The sequence below is a fragment of the Cryptomeria japonica genome, chromosome 10 (assembly GCF_030272615.1).
Source record: "Cryptomeria japonica chromosome 10, Sugi_1.0, whole genome shotgun sequence".
Lineage (NCBI taxonomy): Eukaryota > Viridiplantae > Streptophyta > Pinopsida > Cupressales > Cupressaceae > Cryptomeria > Cryptomeria japonica.
The window spans coordinates 230,598,235-230,622,313 of NC_081414.1; the positions used below are offsets into that span (position 1 = coordinate 230,598,235).

Below are 24,079 nucleotides of genomic sequence, written 5' to 3' on the forward strand. Positions count from 1 at the left end.
ATCCCAATTTAACTCCCACGTTAAATGTTAAACAAATGTTCCATACAACATGCAAGTGTCCCAAATGCCTCCCATGTGGTATCTACATCTCTAGATGCACCACATTAATATTTTACATTATTAACATTATTATTTATCATGCAAGGTTTACAACACACCTTTCCCAACAAAATTGGCAGTGAATAATCTCAAAGATAAACTATTTTGAGTTTCACATTCTGCTACCGAACACTCATCAAACAAAACTTTTTAACTTATTATTAAATAAAATCAAAATGTATATATACACCTATCACCACAAATCATTAATTATCATGTATTTGTGAATGTGTTTGGTTACTCCAGGGCATCACAACAAACAAAGTTGTGGCAGAACCCAACAGCCTGTAAAACTCACATCATTGGTTGGTCCGCTGCGGCCACTTGTCCAGAGAAAATCCAATTAAATATGGATCCAAAATAATTTTGCCTTCATGATTATTATGCTGAACCTGAAAATTCCAAATAATCTCACTAGTGCTAATTTGGAAGGATGAAAAATACAGATACACAATCATGAACGTGCTGATAGGAATCTATAACTATATTGTACAAATATAAAACTAAGCACATTCTGCTTAGTGTATGATTCAAAGTTGAAATGGAATAAACAACAAACTTCATACTTTACCTAGATACTTTCCAGTAAATTCTAGTTTACTTAGTCCTCATCACTCTCACTAACAACCACCCTTCTGCGCTGGGCAGGCTTACGTGGGGGTGACTCCTCCAAAGGAGATTCATCTCTCTCTCGTCTCCTCCTTTTATCTCCTCTTTCATCCTCCTATACAAAACAGTTAAATTGAATTTTAGTGCTACATAAACAATTAGACAATATTAATACAACTGAAACTTGCCATTTACACAAGGTGTACTTGCTTTAAATGCAAACAAAGATAACCAAACTCAGGCATTGTCAAAATTGGAGGGAAATTGCAGTCCCAAAACTGAAGAAGCTTCTGATACAATTTTATCATTTTAAAAGTAAAAAAGTATGGTACTTTACTTCCATACCTCATACTCCTCTTCTTCATCCTGCTGCACTTCATCCTCCTCTTCCTCCTGTTCCTCAACCTCTTCTTCTTCAGCTTCCTGCTCCTCAACATCATCTTGAACAGGTTCTTCCTCATCCTCAAGACCCTCACTCTCATACTCAGATACCTCTCTTTCACTCTCATCTGACATGGCTTCCTCAGCTTCACGTCTAGAAGGTCGCACAGGACGCCTATCTCTAGAATATTTAGGTGGACGCTCTCTTGAAGGTGGTTGCTGCATTGAAATCAAAATCATGATGAATAATACAATATGACATTAATTTCACATAAAAGATCTACAAAATCCTATAATAAGACTAAAAAATATGATACTCTATAATATCTAGTTGATGAACATGTAATGCAAGTAGCATCTTGTATAGAAAGATAAAAGATCTACATAATAGTATAATAAGACAATAATAGAAACATGAGAATCTGTAAAATTTAGTTGAGGAGGGTAAAACACATCTAATACATTGTAAATAAAGATAAAAAAACTACAAAATACTATTATACGACAAAAATAGAAACATGAGAAACAGTAATATCCTGTTGATTGGCATATAATGCATCTACTGTATTGTACATAAAGAATGTTACCATTGCCCCCAGGGTTTAGATTCACTTTGTTCGAATAGGAGAAGAAACTTATGCTCTTACTGTATGACATGAAAATTCAATAGCCTATGTTATCAGAAAGAGAATTTTCAATCCACAATACCTTTTTAGCATTGATTATCCGTCTTTCAGCTCTGCCTTCTGCTTCCAATTCCTCTTGGAAGCGTCGAGCATGCACTCTTCGGTTCTCAGCATATCCATCCACTTCATCTTCCTAATTAACAAAATAGTGAAAATTACTCCAACTCTGGACATAATAAATATGCAAGAAACAGGCGCACTTATATAGATAATATTACAGTGGAAATCCTCTTCCATCAGATTTACATCTATAAATTATAAACCTCTGCCAATTACCGAAAAACACATTTCAAGTAATATCAAAAAGCACAATAAATATATTTTAACTACGGAAACCCTTTGCAATTTGATAAACATGAGACTGCATGTCCTTGGTTTCAAAATGTTTGAACTAAAAAGGCAATCTACTCAAATTGTTCACAAACTCAATCACACATAATTGAGGCATGCTTGAATTCGAAATCAAAATCAAAGCATTAATCAAATAATAAATCACCTCCAGTGCTTCCTCTAAATATCCTGGTGAAAGCTGTGGCTCCCTCTCACGAACAGGTGCATATTTGCGGGTAATTTTCTCCTGCTTTCGATGAAGATCTTCTCTGCTTCTGATTCTTTGCTCCAAAGCCTGCAAAAGTATCCTAGATTTAGCTAGCAGACAAAAATCTCTTCTAACGTTTCTAACAGTTTTTTATTGCCATTAATCGTTTCTGCAAAGTTCAATGGATTAAGAATTATTTTACATCTATGGATAATATTGATTATCTTGAAAGAGTTACAATATTTGAAAATTGGAAACAGGTTTACCTCATATAATACACGTTAAATGAACAACAATTTAATACCTTTTCCTTTTCCTCCTTCTCCCTTTCAGGATCTGTGTTTGTTATAACATTTTTCACTTTATAACTCTTCTTATGTCGAGAATCAACAAGAGCAGTCAACAACTTATGTGACTTTGAAGATAAAGAAGATGGCATAAATCTCATCTTATGCTGTAGCCGCCCTTGAGATTGCAGAATTCCCTGATAGAAAAAGATAGCAGCAGAAAATCAAAATATTTAAAAGCAACCAGATCTCATCCCTTCCATATATTCACACCTTCAACAGATGAGCTTCTTCCAAGGGATCTAACAATCTTTATCGAATGACAAATAGGCATAAGATCACTTGTTGAAAATTTGGAATATTACTCCATATTTTAACTGGAATTCATAATTCAAACATAATTTCACCAAAATGGACTTGGAGGTGCATTAAATCATTTCTCGGAGTGGAAAATATGCTAATATGCCACTTGGAAAATGTTTAAAAGTTTTAACCTTAAAATTAAAAAAGTTTTTGAGTCGACATACCTTTCCATGGCGTACAAATAGATGAGCATTATCACGTCTTGCATCTTGGACAGATATATCAAGCACTTCATTTCCAATAAGCAACTGCATACTGCCATCTGACCACCTAACAAAGCGGGCATTGCTTTCAGCCTGCAGTTACAACATCAATTGACCACAGATCTATTCATCACTAGTTTACCAAAATAAGTATGTACCTATACAAGGAAAACAATTCCTTAAATAACACTTCATTCTACTCATTATTTAATTATACTTTCTAAATGTTCAAGGCATAATTCTAGTAGCCAATTCATAAATATCAAGCAGCATGGGATAGGACATAAACAAAGCTAGCATTGATTAAAAATTTACAACTACAGGTGCTGTCATCATGCATTTCAATAAAAGATTAAAGTTTAGACTTGAAAAAACAAAAATGTAGATGAAAATCTTCCAACTCTCCAAAAAAGCAGATATGAACAAATGCAGCATCAATGGCACTGCCAACAAGACCAGAATAAAGGGAAAACACATCATCAGAAATGAATTTCAGAACTTAGAAAACTCTTTTAGAAAAACACATTGCACCAGAAAAAGAAGAAAAATGGCAATCGGGTTCCTAATGTGGCTACACAATTGTAGCAAAGATTGACACTTTGTCAGTATCACTCAAGATTCACAATGACTTGGTTTAAAATGTTGAACAGTTTGATTTTTTTTAGCACACATACTAAACAGGGAAAAACTCCATGAGCTGTTGAAATTAGCCTTTCAGATTAATATAAGAACCCAGAAATCAGAATTAGCTCCGAATAGAGATAAGCAAATGAACACAAAGACACAAGTACCCTGGGAAAACCTCCCTCTAGGAGGAAAAACCCAGCAACAACAGATCCTCAGATCTGATTAGGCAATAATCAATTGAATTTACAATGAGCTTCACACTTGAAGCTAAACCAATCAAAGTAATGATTCTACCCTAAGGCACACTGTAATAGAGAGCTTATCTGCCGATGTTACAGTCACAAGAATGAAGTTCGTTGCCCCTTAAATGGAATTTGCAGACCTCCAAAGGTGATCGCTGTGCTCCTGAGCAAGTTCGCTGTGCTACCACTGCGATACCAATAGGGTTTGCTGTGTATTGATGATGTTCGCTGTCTTCTAGATATGTTCGCTGCTCACTGGATATGTTTGCTGTCTTCTAGAGGAAATTCGCAGATCACTGAAGGTAGTTCGCTGCTTGATAACAGAGATAATATTCGCTGAATGTGTATATCGCCTTTAAGCCTTGCAAGTGGCTGGAATATATATGAGGTACGTCTTTTAACTTATCTCTAGGTCGGCCCATTTAACCTTGGGCGCTAAAACCATTTTTGCATATAACAAAGATGTGGATAGGTCCACACGTTTGGAGTGTAGGCTTAACTTAGTACATTTCAATATAGGGTCGGCCCTATAATGAAGCGTGAGTTTCTTTTATATTTGGCGTGGAGGATATAAGGGGGCCAGCCCTTTTTACACATAAATACAATAGATAGGGCCCTGCCCTATAAGGATTCGGATGATGCCTTAAGGCAATCCGAATCCTATTTATTTTCTAACCTAGTTACAAAATCAACACTCCCTCTTAACTAGGGAGGAAAATAAATACATAACCAAATTCACATGGACAAATCCATGGCATGAACATTTACAAGTTTTAGGATTAGGGCCCAGCCCTAATAGTTCAATCAATATACAATTCGTGATTTGATCACACAATTACATTACAATGAGCCTTTACATGATCTTCTCTAGCAATGCCTGCAGAGGAAGCCAATGCTTCATAACTTCACACTTTCCTGGGAACCTGCATATAACACCATTATCTTTCATATAACACCATTATCTTTCATCATGCACATCCACAGAGGATGAAAGAGACCTTTCCATATGCACACCTGCAATAATTAATACTCAAAGATATACATAATCATATAACATAGATCATGCACAACCATAGAGGATACATAAACTTCTCCCAGAGAAGGACAATTTGTCACCTTGCACACCGCAGAGGGTGAACTCACCTTGCACTCCGCAGAGGGTGAGAAATAACCGCCACCTTGCACTCCGCAGAGGGTGGGAATAACTACCACCTTGCACTCCGCAGAGGGTGGGAAATAACCGCCACCTTGCACTCTGTAGAGGGTGGAAATAACCGCCACCTTACACTCCGCAGAGGGTGGATGATACACCCAGTGTATCATGGTTAGTATCATCATAAAATAAACATTTTGCAATAATCAAGTAATTCATTTAGACATATCAATTTCATTATCAGAAACACAATGATTAGAACTCAGCAAAATCAAGAAAACATGAGGCTCCCTCTAAAAGCCAATCTAGCTAATAAATCCACAACAAGTTTCAACCCTAAAATAGAGTTCATCAAATTTGTATCCTTAATAATGAGAAAGTTAGAGTAGACTTTCAAATCTAGATCCGAAGGCAATGGCTGAAGTGGGCCTTCATGGATCATGCTTGTAAACCAATAATTTTCAATAGATCAACTATAAGGATTAGTTTCCTAATACATTATTACTGAAATAAAACAAGAAGATCAGAATTTTAACTTATTGATAGATCAACGAACCAATAGATCAAAGGAGGAAATCTTCACGATTTGATACTTCATTTATGCTTGCATCTTCTTGCTCGATCTGAGTTTGATAGTCCCTTGCAAAGTGGCCAAGCTTGTTGCATCGGAAGCATCGGATGTGAGATAAGTCTCTTGGTCTCTTCCTTGAATGAGGGGTAGCAGATCTGAAATCTCTATTTCTCTTGAGATCATTCTTCTTCCAATGGTTGCCTTCCTTCTTAGTCATGAGGACATGTTGCTCATCATAGGGGTTCTTAATCTTTCCTTTTGCAGCCAGCCGAGACTCTTCTTGAACGCAATCTCCCATTAACTGATCAAACTTAGGAAGCTCAACTCTGGCACTGATTCCTTGAACAAACGGTTCCCAAGAGGGAGGAAGACCATTTAGGGCAGTCATAGATAAGTCACTATCTTCAACGCTCTTCCCAACTGTAGCAAGCTGATCTCTTAGCTCAGAGATTCTCATGAAGTAAGCAGCAACAGGATCTTCTTTCTCTAATTTGATGTAAGAGAGTTGATTCCTTAAAGCAAGTATGTAGCTGGTGTTGTTGACTTCGTACATCTTTTCCAATGTGGTGAACATCTCCTTAGCGGTCTTCTTCAAGGAGATGGATGGCACCAAGTGATTTTTGATGGAGTCTATTATTATCCTTTGAGCTTGGAAGTCCTTCTTCCAAGCTTCTTTCTCACTTTCATTCTCAGGTTCCTTAGCATTCTTGCTAACATATTCAGCAAGATCATTCAATGCCATCATTATCCTGACCTTCCAAGAAGAGTAGTTTGTGTGACCTTCCAACCTATCTTCAGCCCTAATATAAGAAGCCATGAGGACTAAACTTTTGAACAGCAGGTTAAGATAGGAGCACAAATCTGATCACAACCTCTATACGAACCTAGAGCTCTGATACCATTTTGAAATTAGCCTTTCAGATTAATATAAGAACCCAGAAATCAGAATTAGCTCCTAATAGAGATAAGCAAATGAACAAAAAGACACAAGTACCCTGGGAAAACCTCCCTCTAGGAGGAAAAACCCAGCAACAACAGATCCTCAGATCTGATTAGGCAATAATCAATTGAATTTACAATGAGCTTCACACTTGAAGCTAAACTAATCAGAGTAATGATTCTAACCTAGGGCACACTGTAATAGAGAGCTTATCTGCCGATGTTACAGTCACAAGAATGAAGTTCGTTGCCCCTTAAATGGAATTTGCAGACCTCCAAAGGTGATCGCTGTGCTCCTGAGCAAGTTCGCTGTGCTCCTGAGCAAGTTCGCTGTGCTACCACTGCGATACCAATAGGGTTTGCTGTGTATTGATGATGTTCGCTCTCTTCTGGATATGTTTGCTGTCTTCTAGAGGAAATTCGCTGATCACTAAAGGTAGTTCGCTGCTTGATAACAGAGATAATATTCGCTGAATGTGTATATCACCTTTAAGCCTTGCAAGTGGCTGGAATATATATGAGGTACGTCTTTTAACTTATCTCTAGGTCGGCCCATTTAACCTTGGGCGCTAAAACCATTTTTGCATATAACAAAGATGTGGATAGGTCCACACGTTTGGAGTGTAGGCTTAACTTAGTACATTTCAATATAGGGTCAGCCCTATAATGAAGCGTGAGTTTCTTTTATGTTTGGCGTGGAGGATATAAGGGGGCCAGCCCTTTTTACACATAAATACAATAGATAGGGCCCTGCCCTATAAGGATTCGGATGATGCCTTAAGGCAATCCGAATCCTATTTATTTTCTAACCTAGTTACAAAATCAACATGAGCATGGTGAAAAATCAGTCATTAAAGCCAAGCGTGTATCTTTGTATAACCATCTCTTCTAATGCCTAATCCTAACAATCAATTTCATATACTATCCTCAAATTCTAGAATCTAAATCTCAATCGTGTAATCAACTTCTTCTAAATCATTGCCTTCAATTGTTCAAATAGAGCTTCCACAACAAGCTCCAACCAGGTTTGAAATTCCCATTTCTCAAAAACAAATTTTCATTTAGTAAAAAGATGATTTTGTGTGGAAAACATGACAGTTTTCATATTTTTAAATCATGCTCTATTGATAACATCATGAAAAAATATATGAATATGAAAAAGTAAAATAACTGCATCCAGAAAACATTTATATCTAAAAGTGGCTAAAGTAGGTAAAATAAGATTTAAAAATACATTAGTTAACGTACAAAAGAACTAAGGTTAGGTGCTGATAAAGCAACTCATAACTATAACATTAAAAACAAAAAAAAATAGAAGCAGAAGTAGAGGGGGAAAACCTAAGGTTTGTAAACCATATCATTAATTTACAACTGAAAACATAGATATCCATGTGAGAGGACCCCTCAAGGAAGGCTGGGACCAAAAACAAGCCAATGCTGAGTCTAACGATTGGAGGCTGGAAATCAATGCCTGCAGCAGATATAGAATAATTAGAAACAACATCATTCACCAACACAAGAAAAAAAACGTAGGATCTAATACATTTCATGTGAAAATGTCCTGGGCTAATGGGAAAATTTTTGGCAATCCTAGGAGGAAAAAGATATTGCTCAGGAGCCTCTCCTAAAACCGAACAGAATGTTCATCTTTTTCCTAAATATGATCTGTTCTGGCCAAAAAATTGATCATAATGTCCACTGAGAAACATTGCCACTTACCCAGGTGAAGAATTGATAAAACTCCATGGACACTTGCCTTGTATCTGTAAAATAAAGAGATACAAGAAGACAACAGCGTACTAGATGACCTTCTAATCCTGTTATGATGGTTTACAATCAGTGTTTAGGAGTAACTAAAAACAACTTTGCTGAAGAATAGACCTTGATGAAATGGGACTTCATAGCTCTCTCCAGCCATTTCTAATTCAGGTAAACAGAACATGAATCCTACCCATGGTCAACAAACATTACTAAAGTAATAACATGTCTTCGATACATCTTAACCATCATCGGTGCATTTTAACAGTTCATAATATCAGCAGCATCACAGTGCAATTTGCATTGCACTTTTGAGTAAATTATGTTCAAAAAATGCAAGAGGGAAACCAAATCTTTGACTGATCAACTGGCTAGTTATACCATAAATTTATATGCCTAGTCCATCACAATTAAGATACTAGAATAAGAAATTCCCCAGATCCACAGAAGTAAAGCTATTAAATTTCCTGCTGATACATGAAATAAAGCAAAAATCTACAGAACTGTTTAGTTGGGCCAAAATTAATAGGCATGGTCACATTGAAAACCCCCATGTCCAAGGCCTCAATTTTTCCTTGCCACATCTCCATTGGACAGACATTAGTTTGTTCCCTCAACCACAGCTCCATACATAAGGGCTATAGAGCTCTCTTATTGATGTTGTGACCCCACCCCTGGGAAACAATGCAAGCACCTGCATCCCCCTCAAATGAGATACAACTCTGTGAGCGCACATCTGCTTCTAATCCAACATCAACCCCTGCTATGGGAGAAGAACTAAGTGTTTTTGGACCAAGCTTGGCTCTAGTAAGGCCTCCAATTTCTTGAATCTCTCCTAATAAACTTGATCTACTTGTCCTTGTGTTGACCCAGTATCTACCAAGTAATCAACCATTTAGACACTGTCATAAAAAGGATTTATGAGAATCAAAACCTCCAGATGAGTTTTGCACCAAAACAGGCAAAGAGAGATTCTATCATCAATTCATCATTTAAAACTTAAAACTATGGTTGTCCTTATTGGCAAACCATCCACAGGGAAGAAAATGTCCTCCAAGAGTGCGTTCATGATTCAACCTTTAAAGTCAAGCTAGAGCTCTGATTCAACATTCAGAATAAATGCAACAGCTCTATCCCAATTCAGATGTAATCTGTCAGCATCTTGTGGTAAAATTTATCAAAGCCCTCATGCCCCAGCATTACTTCAAAAGTTTTAAAGTGAACTTCATCAAATCCGCTCTCAACTTCACCTTAGAGGCATATATGAATAAAATATTCTAACCATATTACATGAAGAAAGCATGTACTAAGTCAATTAAATATTACAGCACAGTAGATTCCTTATGCTATAACAATGTCATGTAGATTTGCTGTTACGTAAATACCACTGGTACTCACTACTGGTTAAGGATGTTGGCAATTATATCAAATAACTAATAAGCCTTTAAAATGTGATTAATCTGTCTTTATTGTTAGTGAGAGATAAAAATAATACTGTACAAAACTAGTTATGCAATGACAGGATTTATTCTCCTTTCAATAGTGAATAGTAATAAAAATTAGTCAATTATGCACATAAGTTATTCTTCTGATGTGATGATGAAAGTAGATTTAACAACATAAAGTACCATATACATAGCCTTGTGCATAACAGGGATCACAGAGTGTGATCCGAAACGTTGATGCAAAAAACACATACACAATCTAATCCAGAAACAACAACAATAACTAAATGGATTGTGGAAAAATAATTTTCTAAATCATAACAGAGATGTTAAATAGGGTGCTATGCATGAGAGACAAACTTTATCATGTATTTACCTTGGAAATTGAAGTGAATTCAACAACTAATGCTATATTTTGAATCTGAAGTAGCAAACTAACCACAAAGATATTACCTGAAAATAGAAACTACACCAGAAAGAGGATGCATAAATATAATGAAGATATTTCAGATACTACATTCAAAGCTAAGCATAATATTTACTTACAGAGATGGAACCATTACGATTTCGGACCTCCCTCCATCGCACTACATTATCTTCCAATCTAATACGCTTCTTAGCCCCAGATTCATCTGTAATGAAGACTTCCTCTTCAACAAACGTCTTAGGATCAAACGGCTTTGGTTCAATTCCCATTATGTTTGACACTCGCACAATATTCATCTGAAAGGTTCCAGAGAAAAACTTGTACAGTCAAGAAAAAAAAAAGTGAAAATTACTAATAGAAATGACGATTTATAAAAACACAATCACCAGATAAGATCCCTCATTAAATCTGGTAAATAATGAGAAGGATGAAAAAATTAACTGAGGAAAAGTTACTTCTGCAGTTAATATGGTGAATTGCAAAAAATATCTTGACACTAAGCTAAAAAGTGTGGCTCCACGTAATAGTCCAAACACACATTCAATCAACGGTATTCTTCATTTTATAAAATGACAGCTCAAAGAGCAGACAGTATTCTTCAATATTTTCATTCACACTGATATCAAAACTCTGACAAGTGAAAGCTACAGCTATTGTAAGTTTCTAGAAATTCCCTCCTCATAATAAATAAATTGGCCTCCAATCACACAAGGTCTACTGAAAAAATCATTACTATACCTAAGCCAATGGACCAAAGAAAAATCGTGAACCCTGGCTAATAATCTTAGTTATACAGTAGCATACTAAAATGCCCTAATGTTTCTAACATAGCCAGTGAGTGCAAAAACTTATACAGGAAAAGATAGGACATGGCATATCAACCAGTTAAATAAATACTGCATTGTTTTAATGCACTTCTACAAACATGTTCAGTACACAATTCTATAATGATCCCAAAAACTGATTAATCTCGCCTTCAAACAATTTCATTTCCTCAAAATATAACTGTGGGCAGCAACATTAGTTTTTTTATCTAAACACTGGACCTCTTACAAAAGATCATAAAAGGCCTTGACACTTGAACCATTTAACCTTCACATTAAAAGGCCCATTGACAACTACAGCTGATGAAATCCTTGGATTAAATTTTATAGGCACTATGCGTGCAAAAAAACAGGGGGAAAAAGTTCAGGCTACACAGTTAGTCTCTTTTATAATTTGAGTTTGTTTTCTTTCTTCTGTACAAAATAACATATAATATTTGAATTTCAGTTGAAATCCAATGAAAGATTAGATCAAAATATACTTTTACAAGACCACAACTTTTCCAACAAGGGTTGTGAAAAAATTTCATAAGAAATACAATCTTCCAGTACGATCAAGCAATTCTGGTAAAAGCGGCTTTAAGCGGTGCTTAAATTTTGCACACCACAAGCATTGAAATGGATTTAATATGCATGACCTTTAAAAGAAAGTGGAAAATCTACACAGTATGACTGAAAGCACAGCTGGTCTGAAAAGTTACAACACAAGCTACAAAATGCCATCCAAAATTTTCAATAAAAAAACAGAAACAAGAAAACCAACAGAAAAATTTAATCCGCTCTTCCTGTATGATCAAGTCTTTTTTGTGGACTATTCGAGAAAAATTAAGACAAGGCTGTGAGACAGGATTCAGGATGCAGAATGGACTCCATTATTTTACCTTCTCTGGGCGACCTGGTGGTGCTAAAAGTGGAATCTCCAAATCTAAGGGTGGACCTACTGGCTTTTCCTTTATCTTTTGATCAAATAGTTGCTCTTCTTCAGATTCATATTGTCCCTCTTCATCCTGTATCATATCTTCTGGATGTATTCCCCTTTGTACACTTCCTTCCTCTTCCGAAACAGCCCTCTGGAATATAATAAATAAATCAAAATCCACTGAACATTATTAAGCTGTTCATTTGGATTTAGAATAACATACCACAAGAAACTAATAAATATTTTAAACTAACAATAATATTATAATAGCATCCACAAAACAGTTTTAGAATCAAACCCAATGCCCATTGTATTCATCATGTATTAATTTTGCTTCAATATAGCATTTTCATCGTGAGTTTCTAATGTTTATACTTACACCTGCACTTTGTTCTGGGCTATTCTGACCAGCATATTCTTGTGGCTCTTCCTCGTCAGAATCACCAAAAACTTCCTGCATATTTGTTGAACGTAAAACATTGTGCTCATCACCTTGCTCGCTGTGTTTTACAATGCCAGAAAAAATCAATTAAAAGTAGACAGAACTTAATAGCACATGAGAGAAACTGTAACTGTGTTCTACATAGCATCTACTTCTTGCTTACACATAGACTATGCAATTGATACATTACCAAGAAAAGACATGTTATCTGCAGATTAAACACTAATCCTTATCCAGGCAAGTCAAACAAGTAAAGGAAATAACCAACTGAATCCAGCTAAATTCCTTCATAATCAATATAACAAGATTATATAACTCCGAAGGTGCAGTCAAATTCATTGACAAAAAACAGACTCAGCTACAGCTACAGCAACAGCATGTATGAAGGCATTTTCTATTAATGACAATTTTACCCTTCTAGATGGGAAAAGTCTATGACATAATGACATGAGAAAAATAAATGCTGTACTAGGCCACTACGAAAGAATCCTAAATTTTACAATTACTGTAATAAAAAAATCTTCCTTATGACAATAAAAAAGTCATGGCAGCAATTACATCAATGAGTACTACAAAAGCTCAAAATCACCTTAGTTCTCTGATTTGTTCAACTTCTTCATCCCCATCCTCTAAACCCTTATGCTCTCCAGACCCTTCAGATACACTTGCACTGACTACCTGTCTCCTGCTTGTTGCTTCCCTTCTATCATATTCTTCTGCATCACTTTCTGCTTCTTTTCCCTCACTCTCCATCCTTTGGCCACTAATCTCTCTTTCTGGTGAGCTTCTATACCTTTCTCCTTCACTTTCTTCTTTATCAGGCTCACTATCTGCTCTTTCTCCCTCACTTTCAGGTTCAGCTTCACCTTCTCCTTCAATTTCAGCTTGGCCTTCACCCTCAAATTCACCTTCCCCTTCTTCATCCTAAGAAACAAAGTAATGTTATCAAAAATAAAAGCAATCCAAGGATTTGAATGTAAACAATAAGAAATATATAGATGAAATAAACCAAGAAACAAGTTACATGAAATAAAATAACATTTATCTTCAGATAAAGAACTTCCCGTAGAACTCAAAAATGGCTCATATAGTGACCAAAATAAAATTAAATCTAGGGTTAATTAAAATAAATGAAAACAATAAGTTTACTCTAGAGTCTATATATAAGTAAAGCTTCCGATACACCATTTCCTCATGGCAATTCACTTTGCATACAGCATGCTGTTTAAACATTATACCAATTTGGTAAGCAGTGAATATTTCTCACAACCTAAATAAGTAAATTACATGATTATTTAGTTACAGCATAACTGTAAGGCAATAAAATCACTTTTAAAAATCACTGGGTTAAATAAATAAATGAAAACAATAAGTATATGATTAATCCAGATTTAATTTGGAGTTGGGTTGATAAATATGTAATGGATATTCAAAAAATAAACAGGTAGGATAAGTGTACTTAGCAGAATCATTACCATCCACTTCGAGGGCACCCACACAGTCATATAGAAGTTTTACTCGTAGATGAAATTTGTGAAGTTTTAGATTATACATATACATATAGATATACATGATACATAAATGTAGACATGTAAATAAAATTGAACCATTGGTACACCATTCCATTCCACTCTCACTTGTAGCACAATCCAGTCAACTTATTGAATGATGTCCCTAAAAGGACACTTTTACAAAGGACCATCTTTCTATTTGCACAAATATTTATTTTTGAGGCTCAATGATTAAACATATTTGTTTTAAGGCCTGAAAAGCATTTGGCCACAACAACATTCAGTTTCAAAAAACAATGCACAACCATCCCGAGGGAGGTTCCAGCTTAACAACGAAACAGAAAAACCAGTTAGCACAGCTCTTACTTATTGCAAAGGGTTAGCATACCCAATAAACACAAAAAAAGACCCTCTCCAGCCGTACCCATTTTGGTCACTTTGAGAGTTGTCAATCACGTCTTAGGGTTGTGAAATGCATTTTTTAATGTTAAAAATTTCTGGATTTGACATTTTTTGCATGTTTTTAATAAAATAACTATGAGTTCTCCTAGGCATTGTCCAACTTCAGCCAGGGCCAGGAAGGCAAGGCCATGCCCTGCCCTAGCTGTCTCACTTGTCAGCCAGACCTCAATCCCAAACTGGAACCCATTTGGTCCTACAACATCCCCCAAAGTTGAACCTGGTAACATAAATATGACACTATGACTTGAAATGAAATTCTTTTTTGATCTATAAATGAACAAACAACTACTTATCAGTTCTTTAAATTCAGTTCAATGCATATTTAAGAAAGAAGAAAAAAATTAAATGTATTTTTTTACTTTCACAAATTTTGCCAGCTTTTGGCAAGATTTTGCCTGCCAAGTTTTACTGAATTGCAAGTTTTTAAACTATGGTAAAATTAATGGGAAATGGCTATCTAGCCCCTAAGATGTACAAAGGCATCATTATCCTTTATACATTATAATAGATGTTTGGTGCATTCTAGGGGCTGGATAGCCATTCCCTGTCAATTGGGCCGACATAACCCAGTAGATCTGGTTATTAAGTCCTGGTTTCCAAACTTTGAAGGGGCATGCTATATGTACCCAATAGATATTTTTTAGATCAGTCATGAATAACCCACTCTGACATTTATTGAATACAATCAGAAAAAAACATGTAATCTAAGCCCTCTTCCTATTAGTGCTATGAAAGCTGGGTGCAATGTCTATCAGCTAGCCGTCAGTTCTGACTCAACAGGTTATAGAGATGAGAATAAAAAGTGAAAAAATATAGATGGAAAAGGGGAGAAAAAAAGAATAAAATCAGCATGCAGAGATGATGAAGGAAAAGAGCTGACAGAACAAACTCCTAAGGCCTTGGCAGCAATACATGGGAACGCTGGGGTGAACTTTAGCAAAAATTCAAGACCTAGAAGTGCATATTGGGTAAAACAAGAAAAAAAGTGTAGAAAGGCCTTCCAAAATGGAGAGAGATCTTTGGCAGTTAACCCAATAAATCTGGAATATTGCTTGTAATAGGTTGTCCAGGTCTCCCATCAAATGAAGCTGTTAGCTTTAAATGAGTTGCAGAAGGTGGAATCATAAAATTGTGTCAAGATCTGGAATTATATAAAGCTATTAGCTTCAAATGCTATAGTGGCTAGTATCAAACAATGCAGTCAACCTTCCTTGAGACTAAATAAAGTTGTCAACAATTAACAAGTTTTGTCCACAATAAAGAGGTACTGTTATGATAGAGTAAAGTAGTTGGATTTGCATGAGGGAGGTCATATAAGGTTGTACAACCTATAATAAGGCCTCAGAAGTTTAGATGCATCTGTCTGGTGCTTCTTTTCACCAATGGCCAGCTTATCAGCAAGGCACTGGAGAAGTAGAGAGCATGTCCTCTTTTGAAGCTGTATCGTACCTGTTTTTTCAAATTAAATGAACAAGAATTTGTTTGTTCATCCAATTTGTGTGTCCCATTGCACCTGTGAGCTCTGAATTGGTTGTCTGATTGACAGCTGTTCATTCGACACTTGATCACACCATTAACAAGTTATTACTTAGCTTCTTGTCAGGAGAACTGGTATGGATTTTTCATGTCTTGCTTACTGTTCAGATCTTATTTTTACCTTATAGCGTATACTCTAGTCTAATTTCATGACTAGAAATCTTAACTATATTTTGCGAGTTTTATTATAGCTTAATGCATCTGTTGTGAATGTTTCTATCAAATAGAAAGACCATGTAATTCAGATTTACAGCTCTTATTTCAAAATAGAGGAAGAGAATTTTTTACATTTTCTATTCGATAGTTACTTTGTACAACAGCAGGTGCCTAACAAGAATATTTTGTGGCTGCAAAAATCCACATACTACCTGAGCTTGTCAAAATGACCTCCAGCTTAGGAGCCAAATTTCGAAGATTATATGCATGATGAACATATATTAATTTCAAATTTTGCAACAAAACTACCACGCATAGAATGAAGATTATATCGTATAAAAACACAATTCAAGGAATTTTCACAGCAGCTAATATTAAGAAGCATAGGGCCATAGAGCACAATCTGAAATTTATAAGCCAGCAACTGGAAATAGACATCAATGAGATCACAAATATTTCCCAGAATCATGTTAGCATGGATGTTCTCAGCAGACATTTTATAGTTCAGTTTATTGCATCAGCTATCATTTCAATTTACTTCTCTCTGAACTTTTGACACTAAATAACAAAAATTGCCCACTGAAAAAAGGAAATCCCAATAAATTGTCCATAGGTATCAATAACTCACAGATAGATATGCAGACTGCTGAACAGCTTCTTGATCAGATTCTACCTCTTCATCCGATTCCCCAAACAAGTTTTGCATCATTTCTTGGCGTTTCTCTTCCCCGGCCCCCATGATGACCTGTTTTCACAAGTTGTGAAAAATTGTTGCCTTGGCAATAAAGATAGGCAAACACAAAACCAAAGCATTCAAAATAATATAAGCCGTAGTCAGCATAACCCTCAAAGATAGCTGTTAGCTATTTGTCTATAAATTGCCATGTTTCCTCTCTAAAAATATACAAGGTTATGTTCTTAAATCATATCTTTGTTGGAAAAGGGTAAGGATGGAGGTAAACTATCTTTAACAAAGAATAACAATCAAATTTGAGCATAACAGACTGAAACTGCCCTTCTAGCAGTTGGATGCTCTAACACTCTGCTGGACCCTCTAACAATTGGATGATTTAGTCAAAGTCTTATTCAAAAAATAAAACCCAAAAACCTACTACTTAAAGCTTCACAGCAATAGGGTCAACCAGGCACTAAAACAAATATCAAAAGAATGTGCCAATAGGATCCAAAGGCATACTTACACACATTGTAGTATTACCATATATATGGGCAAGATATATGGAGCAGTTCAAGGAAATGCCCTTATCATAGCCTAAATTTTGCTTTCCCAACTTTTTCAACAAACAAATCAATAACTTGCCTCTTACAGCTTACAGAGAAACTACAGATCATCAATTAACTACGTTAGTGTTACAGAGCAGATTTCAAGAATGAAAACAAAACAAAAAGCCATGACAAACTGTTGCTTAAGAAAAGCAACAAGTTACATTCATGATTAGAAAGCTGACCGATTAGTGTTTAAAGGAGATAATTAAGCACAAGTTGAGAATGACATAAATAGTCTGCACCGAAAGCAGGTTAATTTTCAAGTGAATACTCTGCAACAAAGGCAATTACTCTTCAAGTGAATACTCTGCAAAAAAGGCATGTTATTCATTAAGCAAATACATTGCATTTAAGGAAGCACATTCTCATCAGATTTATTATAAATACAACATAGGCCTAATAATTTGAAAACAATAGTGGCAGCAGGCAGAGTGTTTTGGTCCAGCAAATCTAACAATCACTTTGTTCAGACAAGAAATTTTATCTTATGTGATTTGGAAACTTTAACTAAATTTAGAGAGCTCTTGTTTTGTGTGCCCTACACACAGACCTTATAAAGAGGTAAAATAGTAAGCATGAGCATTATTCCGGCGGCAAACAAGTAGACAACTAAAAATGTGTCATTTACAGGAAAAGCACAATAAATTTATACAAAACTGGATAGATAGTTTAAAAACAATAAATTCATGAGGCAGAACAATGATTATTTGTTCAACTTCAAACAATTCGTCCAACTAGCAGCTTTCAATTATAAGGAAACAATCTCAATATGGTCACCTTCTGTATTCCCCATAACCGACCACTATGACTTTCCCTGGATCTGGTAACAACCCAGTCTTTCATGATTAGAGTATTCAAGAAACAAAAGGAAGATATAAAGTAATAGGTCTACATTAAAATTAATAATTTCAAACACTGTTGACTTTTTAAATGGGTATCAACCAAAACACTCATCATTGTAATCGCACCATAGATTAGTTTGAACTCACCTTAGACAGTCCTACACAATGAATTTCCTGGATAAGCATCCCTTAGCTACAGTAATTATATTAAAACTCGTTTTCACTTACATTACTGTTTTGTCCCGAATCTTCATGGGTTCAGGTACAGTCTGTCTCTGATCTGGAACCTGGTCAGGTGTAGGCAGGGTGGATGAATTTTGACAAACACATGTGAACCCCTGATGAATTTTGACAGATTTTTCTCATTTCGTGGTGAACCTGACATTTTTTGGATATTTTCATTCTTTTTTAATTTGTTTTCCATTTTTTACTTGGACTTAGATGCAGCTAACCCTAAAAAACACATCCCTTTGTAGAGGGCTTATTTGCAGCTAACAGAATGAGATATTTTCACAGGGAATGCCTTATTTGCAGCTAACAGAAAACATAAGTATCATCATGAGGATTGACACTGTTTTAACAGATGCAATGAACAGGTATCCAAACCAGTCAGTTCAATTTTTCCAGCATACTCCAGCCTGCACCAACATAAGAAGCTTGTATCCTGGTATGGTCATCTATCATACCACAATGGAAAGGGGTATTTTAATCAGATAAAAATTGTAGTTGGAAATGCCCTGGTACATATATATGCAAACCATGAAAGCATACACATGGCACGTGACTGTTTAACAAAATGCCTAAAAAATAGCTGTATCATAGCGAGTTTTTGCTGAGTTTCTGGTGAGTACTCGGTGGGTCTGTGTGAAGAACTTGCCATGAACAAGAATGATAGGGAATACATTGTAGAGATGCAATTTTCACATTCAAAAAACAGATTTTTTTACCTTTTTTAAATTATGAAAATGGCATGTGCCAGGAATGTCCGTATAGTCTCAAAGACTGTCATTTGGGCTCGGTAGTGCTAACACTGGACCCTGTGAGGGATGTTGCCCCTTGACCCCATTGAGGCACTGTCCCCAAACCCTCATCAAACTCAGTTATAGAATTTACATTGTTTTAAGAAATTTAAGTATTTTTTAAGTTGCTAAGTTTTTGCAAAGTTTTGCCAAGTTGGAAAAAAAACTATCTATCAAGTCCAGGTATGTGAACTATACTCCCAGCCAGTGCCACGATGGGAGATATAGATTAGAGTATGGATATCCATCAAAGAATAACTGAAGGTGGATATGCCCTGATAGATATGCATGCCAAGTGTGGAAGTATACACAAGGCATGTAAATTGTTTGACAAAATCCCTCAATAACATATGGTCTCTTGGAATGACATGCTTACACAATATACACGAGAAGAATTTGTTAAATAGGCATTTGAAATATTTAAGCAAATGCAATTAGCAGATGTTAGGCAAGACATCTCGTTCTGGAATTGTTTATCATTATAGTTATTGCCATTAAAGTATTATCATACTATAATATTATAAATCAACTTTATTATTACTGTGTAAGGCTTGTAAATATTCCTGTACATTAGAAATATTATATGTCTCTAGTAATTTTTATTTAGACTGCAAATATGTATTATTTCTGATGTTTATATGTTTTGTATGGATGAACCCAAACCCAAAAGAATTTTGACCGAATCCCCAAAACAAACTGGATGAACCAATACCAAGATTGGTAACTGAGGTTTTCATCCATATGTGGAAAACTCACATGACTTGCCACGATCTGCAAGTCATCCACTAATGCATCGAGATGACACGACCCACAAGCCAAGTCCCAACTGCTCACTTGCCGTGGCTTGCTCATGCTTGTAGTTCACCACGTTTCTGGATTTGACTTGCAATTATTTTAAGTCTGACTCACCTAACTTGAAAACAAAAAAGGCTCACATGCCCAGTTCAATTTATTACTCACATTCTCAGTGTTTTGTCTCTTTTCAACCAGTAGAGTTGCAAGCAGCAAATGCTGATGCTCAGTTCATTTTATTAGACACATTTTCAGTGTTTTGTCTCTTTTCAACCAGTAGAGTTGCAAGCAGCAAATGCTGATGCTCTTTGAAGGTGTGTTTTAAGATTCAAATAAGTTTGGAGTGTTTTTTAAAAAGGTAAGTATGTATTTTTTCTTTCAAGATTGAAATGATTAATATTGACTCGTTTTTTTGTTGTTTGTCCCCATCATTTCCTAACCCTTCCAGAAATGACTTAGAAATTTTGATGTAAATTGTAATGCATAAGAGACACTACAGGCAGCATGTCTTGTCAGGATTGTGCTGGTTCTAATTTCTCTCACTAAAGTTCCTTCAACCAATTTGGCTCTACATATTAAAATGAAGCAGAATAACAACAGAAGTTGATGGTTATCAGGTGTCGAAAAGAAGTGGGATTCATAATTCAAAGTCAGAAGGAGACTTGCAGATTATAATCAGGACTCTAATCAAAGGAACATTACAAACTAGCACTTGAATGACATTCTTTTGGGATTTTCGCATCTTAATAAACAATTCAGCAACAAATCTTTTAACACTGCCTCCAGAGGGTTAAAGCCCTGACTGACATGCAAGGAGTCAAGAGGGACTCAGATTTATTCCCTTGCAAGGAACAAGATTAGCAACTGAAGGCAGGCAATGGAAATGGGGGAATCGCACTGAGGCAAGGGCGAAACCGGTCAAGAGGGCTGCGCAAATAGAACACTAACAGAAAGCATAAAGAACATATCCCATACAAGGTTTAGCAAACCAAATCCACTGGTGGCTATTCTGAATGTTCATGGGTTTTCAGATGATACTCTTTAAAAGACAAAATATGCTCTTCGTTCCACAAGAGACTGTGCAGATTATAATAATAGTAAAGAGGAGGTACCAAGCAATATGGCCCATGAACTGATTCTCGCCTACATGATGAAAACAGCAGAAGCTTGGGAAGGCTGTCCAAGGAGCATCCATACACATGCCTGTGCAATCAGTAATGCACAGGCTAAAGACTGACCAAAGCTTGGGACCTGCCATGCTCAAGTGTTGTGACCTTGTGTTGGATGCACACTCTTTGTTGCTGGCTATGCTATTTTCTGGCCATTTTGTACATGGCATGTGAAACTTGCGACCCTTATCACTTTAAGGAGTGGATGTATCAGTAGATTAGGAGTATGCCTTAGCAAATAGTAGCATGCCATATGGCCTTAGTACTTAAGCAAAGCCTGAGAAACCCACAGTTACCAATTAAAAAACTTTATTACAAGCAGTTAAATATCCAACAAAATAAAAATACCTACTTTTGACATTTGATCCAGAATAATTCTGTGAAAATTATGCAAAACCATGTAGTCAAGATTAGGGCAGTGGCTCTCCAGCTGCAAGAACTCACCATTCATAAACATTATAACCATAGTTACGAGACTCTGGGAATCTCACAAAAACTCAGAATTCCTGAGCTGATGACCCCTGGCAAGCTCAGCTAACTCAAATCAACAGACTTGCCACAACTACAAACACGGAAAATTAAAGAATGTGAAAAAATTAAAGCTGAAAAACTGCGACTCCCTTTCTCATTTTGCCATCTACGACTTCATTTTACAGAACCTACATGTGAAAATAATAGTTACAGTATGGAGGACTCATTTTTAGTGGTTTGTATCAATTTTTGGGTATTTTAATAGTCGTTATCAATTTAATGTGTCAAGTTTTGCTGATCTTTTGATCGAGAAAACTTTCGAATCCAAGCCTAGTGTAAGTCTCAATACCGTGGTTATAGCTATAGTTGAAGACTTGAAGTATTTCTAACAAAATGAAGGTGTTGCAGGGTCACGATTAACAGAACCCTAACAGCCTTGAGTCAGGGTTATACATGTTACCAAAAAAGAAACAAGAACGAATCGCATGAAGCAACCTGAGATGCAGGCAAGGTATACCATGCGGGCTCGCTCATACACTAACATGAAACACACACATAAAAATATATGAGAGAGAGAGAGAGAGAGATGTAAACACTAGTATGTTTTTCCAAGCTCCTCTTCTCTCTTACTTGGCATTGCCAGTTTACTTACAGCTTGCTGTTAGTTTTTTAAAAAAAAATGTTTTAAATTTTCCTCCATAAAACAACCAAAGTAAAACCTAAATCAGACCAGCGTTGCCTTTCCATCTCTAGTACCTTTAGCAAATTCAAAATAAAGCCGCAAAGTTATTACCAAACAACAGTATCATCCGAAATTCCTTTTCATCAATTGCATAAGCATAGATGCAAAACCTAGAACTAAATTTTAAAAAAAAAACGAAAATAAAATCACGAAACCTGTTTTCTCTTTGGAGTTACTAACATTTACTCTAAAATCATACAACTATGCAGATGGAAATGCAAAGCGCCACATAATTCGAATTGAATTCTTCGAAGACAAAAGAATCTCAGCAAATTTCGTAGGGAAAGAAGCAATCAGAAAAGGAAAAAGATCAAAACTGTTGTGATTACAGAAGAGAAAGGAAATTTGTACCGCAAAAGTTCAGCACACAGCAAACGATAAAATTATCAGACACAGTCGCCCCCTATGTTGTTGTCACTGAAAATGCAGCGGCAATGAGCTCTGCAACTCCGCTGGGTTTGTTCATAGCAACCCGAGCAGGCGTTTGATGTGGTTTCAGAGCTTCGGCGTAAACGGAATGTCGTTATAATTTACTTGCGATCGAGGTTTAAAGTCGTTCCGTAAAATTGAGAAAAATTAAATAATGTCAATGTTTTAATAAAAATTGTTCCTATTATTAGGTCCTTTAGGGCCATCAAATTATTTGAAGCCTTTGGTCTTCTACTTGGGTCAACACATTTTTAAATGAATGAACAAAAAGATAGGGGATATTGAAGAGATTTTCTCTTTTGTTTTGCATTTCTCTGCCTTTTTTTAGTATTGTAGAAGATTTGAATTTGGTATCATCTGGGTGTCTACAATATGGACTTTGAATTTGAATTTGTCTTTGTCATCCAAATGTTTTTTATAAACCCTAATCTTGACTGACTCCAATAATTGAATTGAACATTGTTCTAGGAAACTATAATTCGGATACTCCTACTATTCTTAAGGCTTGATTTTATGGCTAAAATGGAAATAGAGCTAGTACCCTTAAGTACCTCTAAGGTACATTTAGTATAATTTTGATGCATATAGTTTGTATGTCATCCATATGATATATGAGAATAAAAGTAGTTATTTTACATGCATGGGAACATAGAGTGTGCATTGGACAGATTGGACAGAATGGACAGATTTTATGTTTCCCCATCCCCAAAGGGTCCTGAGCCAAAGCAAGCTTGTCCAGCCCTCTTAGACCCCCCCTTCTAGCTATTAGTCGTCAATAATCAACCTCTCTCCTCTCCCTCTCCTCCTTCTAACATTTTAGGTGTCTTTTCTCCTTCTTATAAAGATATTATCATGTCCGATGGTTGGCGACTAGTTAGGAAGAGAAAAGAACCCCCAATCTCATCTTCTTCTCCCATTTCTTGCCCTTCACCCCATTTTCCCTCTCTCCCTTCCTCTACCCCTTCTCCCAAAATTTGCACCTCTTCTTCCTCTCCTTCTCTTGAGGCTTCTCTTCCTCACAACTCTCCTCCCCTCCTTCCTTCTCCCTCTCCTCGTCCCTCTTCCCACCCTCAGGTTCGTGATTCCTCCCACTCCCATCACTCCTCTTTGCAGCCTCATGATTGTGGTCCCTCTCACTCCTATCCTCAATGGA

The 24,079-nt window shown here is 36.1% G+C and overlaps 1 protein-coding gene across 2 annotated transcripts; it reads right to left on the reverse strand.

Moving 5' to 3' along the window:
* Positions 1–237: 237 nt before the first annotated feature.
* LOC131077800 (protein LEO1 homolog) lies at positions 238–23,058 on the reverse strand. Of its 2 annotated transcripts, none has more exons than XM_058015353.2 (13): positions 22,849–23,058; positions 16,807–16,923; positions 13,103–13,437; positions 12,451–12,571; positions 12,034–12,222; positions 10,448–10,624; positions 3,128–3,259; positions 2,618–2,797; positions 2,272–2,400; positions 1,798–1,908; positions 1,054–1,308; positions 671–823; positions 238–491 (listed from the first exon to the last, which is right to left on the reverse strand). In XM_058015353.2, the coding sequence occupies exons 2-12, from the start codon at positions 16,915–16,917 to the stop codon at positions 701–703; spliced, it is 1,863 nt and encodes a 620-aa protein (XP_057871336.1). In that variant the 5' UTR covers positions 16,918–16,923; positions 22,849–23,058; the 3' UTR covers positions 238–491; positions 671–700. The 2 variants fall into 2 exon arrangements, with proteins under 2 accessions (XP_057871336.1, XP_057871338.1); XM_058015355.2 differs by lacking the exon at positions 22,849–23,058 and adding an exon at positions 17,645–17,770.
* Between the last annotated feature and the right edge of the window lie 1,021 nt (positions 23,059–24,079).

Bases quoted from the DNA above. Each gene is read 5' to 3' on its own strand.
- LOC131077800 (XM_058015353.2), bottom strand. From the start codon at position 16,917: ATGGGGGCCGGGGAAGAGAAACGCCAAGAAATGATGCAAAACTTGTTT. The intron at 12,572-13,102 runs GTGATTTTGAGC...TGTAAAACACAG, and splicing joins GAACAAATCAGAGAACTAAG to CGAGCAAGGTGATGAGCACA. The intron at 2,798-3,127 runs GTATGTCGACTC...TTTTTCTATCAG, and splicing joins TATTTGTACGCCATGGAAAG to GGAATTCTGCAATCTCAAGG.